Raw genomic sequence first — 12,187 nt, forward strand, 5'->3', positions numbered from 1 at the left:
AACTCAAACCTGGTGACACAAACTCTATCAGGAAATCTGGTGACACAAACTCTATCAGGAAATCTGGTGACACAATCTCTATCAGGAAATCTGGTGACACAAACAAACTCTATCAGGAAATCTGGTGACACAAACTCAAATCTGGTGACACAAACTCTATCAGGAAATCTGGTGACACAAACTCTATCAGGAAATCTGCTGTGATAAAAAAAAGTAATATAACACATTTCCATCTACATTTAATATCTGTTCAAATTGGTGGACTGACAAGGAACTCTGGAAAAAGACTCAAATCTGGCAGTACCCCTCTGATCTACATGGACAAGGGGAAGTAATACAAGTATATCAGATATGCTTGGGAGGAAACGGGTTCAACATTGGCCCGGTTGTGCTCTGCACATTACTTCCAGTTCCTACAATGTAAACTACTGGTTTTTATCTTCTTCTTTTTTTTCCAAAGGTTAAAAGTCTCAACAACAACAACCAGTAATAATAATATCAATGATAACAACAACAATAATGACAAGTAAATAAGTTCTCATTAACAGTCTCAGTCACACAGATCACAATCTTCAACTACCCCACCCCAGCCTAACTCTTTTGCAAAGAACTGTTTCTGATGAACCTGTCAACAGTTACCTCTTGATGATACTTGTTTCAACATCATCCATTGATGGATCATTGAAACAGAGACATTCTCCCTATATCTAATATCACAGTGAAAAGACAAACTAAAGAACGAACGAACAACTCTCCCTTTATCGTCTCTGCAGAAGATGTTGATCTTGTAGAGGTAAGCTATAAACAGGAAGTGTCCAGTCCACAGCCTGAAGATGATGAGGCGCAACAGGCCGAGCGGTCAAAGTCTTGGACTTTCAACCTGAGGGTCCTGGGTTCGAATCCTGAATCCTGGTCACAGCTCCTGCCTGGTGGGTTAAGGGTTGACATTTCCCCCCCCCCAGTCAAAAGATTTTGCAGACCTGCCCAGTGCCTGAATCCCCTTTAGTGAACATACAGGCAGAAAAACCCTGTCATCCACTCGTGGGTAATGGAAACAAGACACTCTGAAAGCTTCTCTGAAGGCCTTCAACATCAGCCACGACACATGGGAGCTGAATGCAATGGACAGACCAAAGTGGCGTTCAGCTGTCCACAAAGGCGCCAAATCCTGTGAGGCCAACAGAATTGCTGCAGCAGAGCAACGCAGACAGGCTAGGAAAAGCAGTGCCAGCAAGTCCCCGACAGCCACCACCATCCCGTCCACACTGCGTCAGAACCTTCCGATCGCGGATTGGCCTGACCAGTCATCTGCGTACCCACAGAGCCCAACCCACCCACCCCCAGGATGACTAGATGGCCCTCGTCGATCCCGACGGACGAACCACACACATGGAAACAAGAACATATACCCAGAATGCGCACCCTTTAAAAATTAAGTACAGCTGCCCACATCCACATGGTGAGATAAAAACAGCCATGAAAGAATGACACAGGAAACAGACGATGAGCACCTTCCTAAAGACAGCTGTCAGTGGGCCCTATCCAGGTAGGCAGCCTGATGTGCAAGTGACTCCATGCTTGTGAAGTACCTGGACCTTGGCCTCTGACCGAGGACAGGCCCAATAAGTATCAATATCAATCAATACATAGTATCAATATCAATCAATACATATCAGTATCAATCAATACATTGTATCAATAACAATCAATCAATAAAAGCCCACTCGTACATGTACACAAGTGTGGGAGCAGCAGCCCACAAATGCTGAAGATCACTGAACAAAATATCTGGTCTACATCTCACACAATGCATCACTCTTTCATAGACAACTCATCGAAATACCACAATGCCCTGAACGCCTTACACAGGGCATCGCTATCTCTCACAGATCACTCATCAAAATACTCCTGACGCTGTGTACGCCTTATACAGGGCATCCCTATCTCTCACAGACCTCTGATCAAAGTAACCTGAAATCTACGCCTTATACAGGGCATCACTGTCTCTCACAAATCACTCGTCAAAATACCCCGACGCCTTGTACGCCTTGTACAGGGCATCGCTATCTCTCACAGTGTACACCAGCGTCTTCTTCGAGTAGAACTCCCCGTCCAGCTCCAGGTTATCGATGACGTCCTCCAAGACGTGAGCTCGCAGGCAGTCCGACCCCGGGGCCTCAAACTGCAGGTGAGTGAAGTGAACGTGCAGGTGGGTGTAGGATGGCTGGTAGTGCAGGTAGATGCGCAGTTGGTGGGACGGAATGCTGAACTGGTCCAGTATGGCTTTCTGTGAAGAGTAATAAATACAGAAATATCAATAATAACTGGTCCAGTATGGCTTTCTGTGAAAGTGTAATAAATACAGAAATATCAATAAATACTGGTCCAGTATGGCTTTCTGTGAAAGAGTAATAAATACAGAAATATCAGTAATAACTGGTCCAGTATGGCTTTCTGTGAAAGAGTAATAAATACAGAAATATCAGTAATAACTGGTCCAGTATGGCTTTCTGTGAAAGAGTAATAAATACAGAAATATCAGTAATAACTGGTCTGGTATGGCTTTCTGTGAAAGAGTAATAAATACAGAAATATCAGTAATAACTGGTCCAGTATGGCTTTTTGTGAAAGAGTAATAAATACAGAAATATCAATAATAACTGGTCCAGTATGGCTTTCTGTGAAAGAGTAATAAATATGTGGAGTGATGGCCTAGAGGTAAATGCGTCTGCCTAGGAAGCGAGAGTATCTGAGCGTGCTGGTTTGAATCACGGCTCAGCCGCCAATATTTTCTCCCCCTCCAATAGACCTTGAGTGTTGGTCTGGACGCAAGTCATTTGGATGAGATGATAAACCGAGGTCCCGTGTGCAGCATGCACTCAGCGCATGTAAAAGAACCCACAGCAACAGAAGGGTTGTTCCTGGCAAAATTCTGTAGAAAAATCCACTTTGATAGGAAAAACAAATGAAACTGCAGGCAGGAAAAAATACAAAAAAAAAGGGTGGCGCTGTAGTGTAGTGACGCACTCTCCCTGGGGAGAGCAGCCCGAATTTCACACAGAGAAATCTGTTGCGATAAAAAAAGAAATACAAATACAGAAATACTAATAAGAACTGTTCCAGTACGGATTTCTGTGAAAGAATAATAATTACAATAATACTAACTATTCCAGTGTGGTTTTCTGTGACAGAGTAATAATCATACTAATGCTAACTGGTCCAGAATGGCTGTCTGTGAAACAGTCATGATTATAATAAAAGAAGAAGAAAAATACGAAGAAGAATGTGAAGAAGAAAAAAGATGCGCAGCTGGTGGGACAGAATGTTGAACTGGTCCAGTATGGCTTTCTGTGAAAGAGTAACAGACCCACTTTTGTCTGATTTCCATGGAGATTCCCTGGTTATTTTTTTAGTGAGAACCGCGTATGCACATGTCTCCATTTCCTTTTTTTCCCCCCTGGATCACAGAAAGGCTAAAATTTCACTGTGGAAGTCGCTGTCCTGGTGAAAGGATTTTGAACAATTCTGGTGACTATTTTTGCAGGTTTGCAAGACACATTTGGTTTTATGAAATTATTTGCTTTAGTCTTCTATGATTACTTTGAGTATGTCTCTTGTCACATCTCTGCCATCATGTATTCAAACTGACCCATTTATAAACTCTGCCAAAAAGTTGTCCAAACAAAGGCAGCGCAAATTCAGAAAAACTAGTTACGGTGGTGGGCTGTCCACGATGTCCTATGACCTACTTCTTGCTCTGCAAGCAATGAAAGGTCCCCTGCAGGCCTGCAAACCCTCCTGTTTAATCAATGATTATAATAATACTAAGATGAAGAAGAAGAAGAAAAGTATTTGTTGGACTGATCCAGAGTGGCTTTCTTTGAGAGAAGAACAAGAAGAGCATTTTCAAAGCACTGAATCTCTTGCAGAGACAAATGAAAGCGCTTTCATGCCAGTCATTCACACACACCCATAACCACACATTTCATTGTGGTGGTGGTGACTGTGTGTGTGTGTGTGTGTGTGTGTGTGTGTGTGTGTGTGTTGTGTTGTGCGTGCCTGAAAGCATACGGATGCAAGCATGACCGTGCATGCACATGTGTGTATATATACATGTGTGTATCCATTCTCCAACGTCATTAAATCTGTTGCAACACCCACACTTTTTTTTGTTTTTGTTTTGCTAAGTTTGGTGGTTGTTGTTTTTAAATCCATCAAACACCACTTCAAGCGGAAAGATGTACAAACTGAAGACCACACAACACACTACCCTACCTTTCCTTTCTCCAGAATGTTTCTGAGCAAAGGCAGATGGTCTGAGCGCAGGTCTCGCAAGGAGTTCAAACCACGCTGATGAACGATGGCCACCAGGTAGAGAGAGCTCAGGTCCGAGCGGTTCCACTTCATGTCCGGCAGAAGGATGAAGCCTGTCTCGGGGTTCGGGTCTTCAAACACGATGCGCTCCGCTTCTGTCTTCTTTTCTAAGATGTTGTGCACCCACTGGAAAGAAAGAAAAAAAGAGAGAAAAAAAGGTTGTCCCCCTAATAAAAACAACCATCAATTTTCACATTACATTAAGTTTCAGGGATAGCATGTATATATATATATATATAGACATACACACACACGCACGCACACGCACACACACACAGGGACTGCATCAAACAGCCAAGTTCTCCATGCTCACTACTGCACTGGTTTCACACGTACACTGACATTCGTGTATCATTATCATCTGTTAAACCATAGCCAAAAAACAACTCTCATGTTTTTTTCTCAAGCGGCTATCAATGCATTATGGACTTTTAACTGCTCCCTGTGCATGATTGAATTATATAGATATATAATATGGTATAATAAGATGTTGTTTTTCGACCTCGTCCCCTTTACCTGAATGCTGAACTGGCTGGCATCAACACAGGGCTGTGTGACAGACCGGTACAGCTCAGGTGTTTCTCGCACCACGAAGGCCTCATGGTCACTGTACTTGTCTATGTGCTTGCTGGTTGCTGGGAAAATCAGCGTGGCTTTGCTGTCTGAAATGAGCCAGTTTCAGTTTCAGTCTCTCAAGGAAGCTTCACGGCATTCAGACAAATCCATTATACTCTCCACCACATCTAGTGAGCAGATGTCTGACCAGAGCATAACCCCATGCACTTAGTCAGGCCTTGAGCACATGCTTATATATATATATATATATATATATATATATGTATATATTTCTGTACCTATCAGTGGATTCCTTCTACAGTATTTTGCCAGAGGACAACACTCTCATTGCCGTGAGTTTTTTTCAAGGGGCCTTGGTTATCTTACCCGAATGGCCAGACAATCAGTTTGATTTTCCAGTCAAACTCGGGAGAAAGGGCGATAGCGGAATTCAAACCCACACCCTCACAGACTCAATGTATTGGCAGCTGAGTGTGTTAACCATTCTGCAACCTTGCTCCTTGAAAACAAAACAAAACAACAATAACAACAACAATTAAAAAACAAAAACAAAACAAAGCCAAACACACACAAACACTAAGAACAGGAGGTTCATATTTCAGTTCAAAGAAGACAATCTTTATATGTCTTTGTCATAACACTGTTTGGGAATTCAACTGGAAGATCACAGTAGTTCTGTTAACTGCGAAAAATAACAATAACAAAACAAACCAAACCAAACAAAACAATCCCCCCTCCCCCCTCCCAAACAAAAAACAAACAACAGGAACAGGAACTTCAAAATTAAGTTCAAAGATGACAATCTTTATATCATTCATTCATTGTCATGATGCTGGTTAGGAACTCAACTGGAACCAGTGGAAGATCATAACAGAAACTTTAAAACTCAGTTCAAAGAAGATTATTTTCATATATAATTATATATAATTGTAATAATGCTGTTTAGGAATTCAACTGGAAGGTCAGCACAGCGCTGTTGTTTGATAAAACAAAAAACCAACAAAAAACCAACCAAACAAACAACAACAACAAAAACCCCATAGCTCAGTTCTTTACTTGTGATCACCCTTAATAAATCAAACACACAAAGATTAACCCCTTCTAACAAAAGCACAATTCCATTTCAGTTTCAACACTTCATAATTTTATGTAGTCAATCGCGGCACCAGTTCATCTCAATGACACTGACAGAGTCCACCTGGTGCAAACTTCCCACAACAGTTGAAGATCCATGTCATACAAAGAATCGAAAGTTAAGGTAGGACTGGGAGAGAGGGAAAATGGGAAAGGGGCGCTGGAAGTGTGGAGTAGGAGTGGGAGTGGGCGTGAGGAAAATCCAAGGAGGACAAACTAGAAGGGGGAACGAAGACTGTTGATCCTGGAGTTCCGCTGAAGGCAGTAGCCCGAGGGGAAAAGTCACAGGGAAATTTGTCACCAGGTTAATAAGCACACCACTGGCCCAGGGTGAAAACACAGACCCACATAGACCAAAGACACAGACACATTGAAGAAGAAGGGGGTAACAAGGGAAACGCCCCATGACTTCACAGACGGCACTCAACAGCTCACAAGCTGGAATAACGACCCGTCTCTTGAGAGAGCTTGGCATCAACAGCAAAGGGAACTCTTTCTCCCCCAACTACATAAGTTCTTGAATTCTGCTCTGATGTCAAAATATTCAAGAACTGAAACATGCCACACACAAGGAAAGCTTGCGCGTAAGCCCGGCGTTAAGCTAAACATACACACAAAGGTGAGAGGGTGGTGAAAGAGAGGGTGGTGAAGGAGACAGGAAGAGAGAGAGGGGGAAAGAGAGAGAGAGGGGGGAGGGGAGAAGGGAGAGAGAAAGGTGGAGAAGGGAAGGAGAAAAGAAGTGCACATGAACACATGCACAACAAACGCCACGAGCCATGACAATACTCCTATAACACACGCACGCACACACACACACACACACACACACATGTATACAAAACAGGTTTACCAAGCACCTCATCCCATTCACCACCCACCATCAGTATCATACCCACACACACACTTTATGTTTCACCACCATCCAACAGAAAACCCAGAAAAATTAAATCAGTGGATCCATGTGTAACACAGACAACTTTTCTGCCATGCTGAGTTAAACAGTAATGTTTTTGGAATTTGGATGTAAAAAGCGTGCAAATACAGCACTGGCTCTTGTGTCTGCTGTATGTGAACACTGTAGTTAAAGGGTTAAAAAAAAAAAAAAAAAAAAAAAGAAAGAAAAAGTCATGGTATACTGTATATGGTGGTGCATTTTGGAACTGAAGAGTTAAATCTAGAGAACACAATTTACACACAACAGTGCAGAGTTGGGGGTGAAATTAACAACACAATGTGTTAACATTTTTGTTGTTGTCTGATATAACTGATGCAACTACCATGAAGCCACCTACCAGAGAAGTATCTGTGCCACTGTGTGACTGATTATTGCTCCACTCATGCAGGCCTATAAAGTACATATGATAAAACAAATCTTAGATTTAGAAATTCTGACGTTTGTTTCCAGTATTAACTTCATTCATGTAAACAGAGACTCACAGCTGCAGGAGAACAAGTGCACAATGGACACCCCCTGAAAATGGAGTATGGCTGCCAACATGGTGGGGTAAAAACAGTCATGATACACGCAACAGTCCACTCATGAACATGTATACCAGCCCACGAACGAAGAAGAATCTTTACACAAAGAAGAACAATGGATGAGGGGAGGGGTAACATATGACTGGAGAAGTGCTGACCTTTGTTTGGATTACAGCTGGATGAAATCTTCTTCTCTTGTGCATTTCACACTGATTGTATAAGGTTTATTTTGTTGCATAAGTTACACACCTATTTCCATCAACCTCAACAACAGGCATAACAGTAGCACTTCAGCTTTATACATATATTTTTTTTAAAACACTGATAAGTCATTTATTACATGATGAAATAGCATGAACTGGTCTCTTGCATACTTAACGAATGGCATGTGATGACAGTGAACACAAAGTGACAAACATATGCCAGGAATTATGATTTATTGTAAAACTATAATTTTGGGCAAGTCCTGACAAATTCTATCAAAACATTATGTGTGTGAGTGTGCTTTATGTGTGCGTGTGTGTGTATGTGTGTGTGTGTGTGTTGCTTCTGTTAACAATACTGCATAATTTGTGAATGTGTGCATTCATGTGTGTGTTTGCATGTTCTTCTACATGTCCACTGCATGTGTACTTGTGTTTGTATTTGTGTGTTTGTGTGTGTGTGTGTGTGTGTGTGTGTGTGTGTGTGTGTGTGTGTGTGTGCGTGCGCGTGCGCGCGCGCAAATGTTGAACACAGAGGCAGATAAATCTATATATTATAATTCGTGCACTGATGCATCGAAAGAAGGGCATGTCATTGCAGACACTAAGACTTTCGATACTGTGAGTGCTTTTGACAGGACGATGAACAAGAACGAAACTTGAAGAAGCGCGAATAGATTTTACAATGATTGTTTATAATATTAAAACAGTTATTAAAAACTAAGTCCCAAAAGGATTTACCAGCTATTGTGCGAGGAGTGAAAACAGAATGGGTGCTGTAGATGAAATTCTTCAGAGTTTCTTTTGTCCGACTGTCGTCAGAAGTAAGCGCCTCGACAATTTGTGTCGCCTCGAATGGCAGTCTTTCAAGCAAAACAACAGCATCTTTCTTTTCCTTATCGTCTGCGAACTTCCCAAGCAAAGTCACCAACTTGTGTTTATGATCCTGTCTCAGGACCTTTTCTAATCTAAATCCCTGGAAAACATTTAGCGATGTCTTGTCGGTTTCTTCATCAGAAAGCTTTCGCTTTTTCGTGTTTTCTGCCAGAGCGGCACCTTCCAGTTCCACTGGAGCTGCCATGTTTTTCCTTCGCACGTGTGGAGAGTTGTGGAGAGTGGTGTCCCATGAGTTGTCTAATTACCCAATTGTCGCAGAATGAACATTCACTACGCATAATGTATGATAGTCCAGTGATCTATTAAAATAAATAAATAAATAAATAAAATAAATAAAAGAAGAAGAAGAAGAAAAAACAAAACAAAACAAAACAAAAACTTTTTAGTGCAGTCAGTCGTGTCCGACGCTGACTATCACAGTATCAGAACAGCAGAAGAGGCAACTGAAATGGTTTTGTTTTTGTTTTTTCTCAAGGCCTGACTAAGCGCATTGGGTTACGCTGCTGGTCAGGCATCTGCTTGGCAGATGTGGTGTAGCATATATGGATTTGTCCGAACGCAGTGACGCCTCCTTGAGCTACTGAAACTGAAATTGAAACAGAAACTGTGGTATCATATCATGTGTCACAGCTTTTTGGCATTATCAGCCTCTTGCCTCTCCTTTCTTAAAAAAAAAAGAAAAAGAAAAAAAGAGTGGGCAATTACTACTGTCATGGCTAGCTTCCTATGGAGAAATTTACTTGGAAGCCACAATCCTTCCAGTAATCATCTAATAAATTCTTAAATTTGTTAAGTGTTCCTGCAATGACAATGTTACTGGGCAGATTATTTCAGAAGTTAACAACCCAAACAAATACCCAAACTGAAAATACAACTGATCTGAATAACACGCAAGGTACTCATGTCCACCATCCAATCGTGGGACAAATTCCTGCTGTGGTTTTAATGTGCTAACAATCACTCCCATTTTGCCAAGACCCCTGCACTTAGAAGGATGAAATGTTGTTTTTCCTTCCCTCCAGTTTGGAAAGCATATATATATATATATATATATTTAGTTTTTTACGTGCACATGAAATATGTGCTTGTGCATGTGCGTGTGTGTGTGTGTGTGTGTGTGTATCCTTAAGCATGTTATATGTACATACACACGTAAACATTTGTGTGTGTGTGTGTGTGTACATGCATGTGTTTGTGTTCGTCTGTACATACATGTGTGTATGCACATGTGTGTGTGCTTGCACAAGCCATCTGTGCATGTCCCATGATAGAAGAGCAGTCACCAGAACAGAAAATTGACTGATTGATATGGATACTTATATAGAGCTTATCCTCGGTCAGAGACCAAGCTCTAAGCGCTTTACAAACACGGGGTCATTTGCACAACAGGCTGCCTACATGGGTAGAGCCGACTGACGGCTGCCACTGGGCACTCATCATTCGTTTCCTGTGTCAATCCAATTTCAGGCATGCACATATACACACTCTGACAAACATGTAACATTTAACATTTTATGTGTATGACCGTTTTGTTTATTTACCCCGCCATGTAGGCAGCCATACTCCGTTTTTGGGGGTGGGGGTGTGGGGTACATGCTGGGTATGTTCTCGTTTCCATAACCCATAGAACGCTGACATGGATTAGAGGATCTTTAACGCGCGTATTTGATCTTCCGCATGCGCATACACACGAAGGGGGTTTAGGCACCAGCAGGTCTGTACATATGTTGACCTGGGAGATTGGAAAAATCTCCACCCTTTAACCCACCAGGCGCCGTCAACGTGATTCGAACCCGGGACCCTCAGATCTAAAGTCCAATGCTTAAACCATTTGGCTATTGCACCCACACAAAATATGTGCTGCATATCAGGTCTGGAACGAAAACCCCCCCCCAAAAAAAAAAAACAACACCCCAAAAGAAGCCCCAACTTATAAACATTGAAAGGAGTGACAAGATAAACATTTATCAAAATAATTCTGGGAACAACCATACGCAAGAACATACTACAACAGCCTCTCCCTCTCTCTCTCACAACGACAACAATAAGACACACACACACACATGCACACACACACACATACGCACAACAACAACAATACACACACACGCACACACACATTCCCACCTTGAAGTTGAAATTTGACCAACAGCTGTAAAACTCAGTTGGTCAAGTCCTTATTTAATCTTCCGATAGATTCTCCTGTGTATCCCCCCTCTCTCCTTGGCTTTATTGAATGTTTTTAAGACATTTCTATCATTATTGTCAAACAAAGGAAATAAATAATCAAATAAACCCTTCTCACAGCATCCCTCCTGCCCCTCCAAGAAGACGCCCCCAAAACACACATACAGTACCACACACACAAACTGTACACAGAAGATTTTATTTACTATAAACATCAAAGCTCTCAAACAGTATATAGCACAGGGAATGTTATGTGGGGCATTATATGACACAGTATACAAGACTGAATACAACTGTAAAACATATCACAGACAGAAAGCCTGAATGTGTATAGTTTAATAAAATAACGTCGTTGGAATGTGTAAATGAAACTTCAAATGTCATTTTCCAAATACAAATATAAATACGACCCAATTAAGGCATCCCTTTTCATTAAAAAAATATATCAAAAACCTGTTTAAAAATATCAAATATACTGAATACATTCGTAAGTTTAACACACAGAATTATAAATAAAAGCACAAAATAGAGTATAAATTGGTTCTGCAGTTTTAAAAGCCATTTCTAATTGAGTTTGCTGCAATTCAGAAAGTTTGTTGGGAAAAATAACAAGAAAAAAACCAAAGAAAACAAAAAGAAAAAACCCCAAACAAACTACATGTTATTCATTGAACAAATATTTCAATACACAATTACCTAGAAACTGCAACCTGTTATGAATACGACAAAAACTGAAAAAAATAAAACAAATGCAGTGATGCTGTTCAGCACACACTTCTGAAAATGCCATTTCTAAGTTTGCTGCATTTTGATGAACTCTACCTATCAATGTAAAAATATGTGAAATGGAAACAAAAAACAAACACCCCCCCAAAAAAACAACAACAACAAAACAAAAAAAAACAAAAACAAAAACAAAAAAAAACAACAAAGAAAAGAATCTAAACATTTACTTGAATGAAATTTTCATTTCAAAATGCAATATAATACCCTAACTCAGAGCTGTTGTTGTTGTTGTTGTTTGTTTGTTTGTTTTGGTAAGTTTCAGAATAAGCAAACACTCTGTCTCTAAAAAAAGAAAAAGAAGAAAAAAGGGGATAAAATATGTATATACTTTAAAGAAAAGGCAAAAACTTAAAGTGTGATCAGCAACCATAATTTTGTTTTTTCAATACAAATGAATACTGTGCTTTTATGTGAAAAGGCATATCCACATTTGAAAAGAAACATAATCCAAGAAAAAGGCACCATTACCCATTAGGTTCCATTGAAATATTGATGGAAAAAAAACCCCCATCGAAAACTAGTTAAAAAAGCAAACTATGGCCAGACATATA

General features: G+C 40.6%; 1 protein-coding gene across 1 annotated transcript; it reads right to left on the reverse strand.

The window, feature by feature from the left end:
- Positions 1-523: 523 nt before the first annotated feature.
- Positions 524-8,850, reverse strand: LOC143301826 (m7GpppX diphosphatase-like). Its single transcript, XM_076616231.1, has 4 exons — positions 8,508-8,850; positions 4,891-5,036; positions 4,276-4,500; positions 524-2,287 (listed from the first exon to the last, which is right to left on the reverse strand). Exons 1-4 carry the CDS (start codon positions 8,845-8,847, stop codon positions 2,015-2,017), a joined length of 984 nt encoding a protein of 327 aa, XP_076472346.1. The 5' UTR covers positions 8,848-8,850; the 3' UTR covers positions 524-2,014.
- Between the last annotated feature and the right edge of the window lie 3,337 nt (positions 8,851-12,187).

This window comes from Babylonia areolata, chromosome 28 (assembly GCF_041734735.1).
Source record: "Babylonia areolata isolate BAREFJ2019XMU chromosome 28, ASM4173473v1, whole genome shotgun sequence".
Lineage (NCBI taxonomy): Eukaryota > Metazoa > Mollusca > Gastropoda > Neogastropoda > Buccinidae > Babylonia > Babylonia areolata.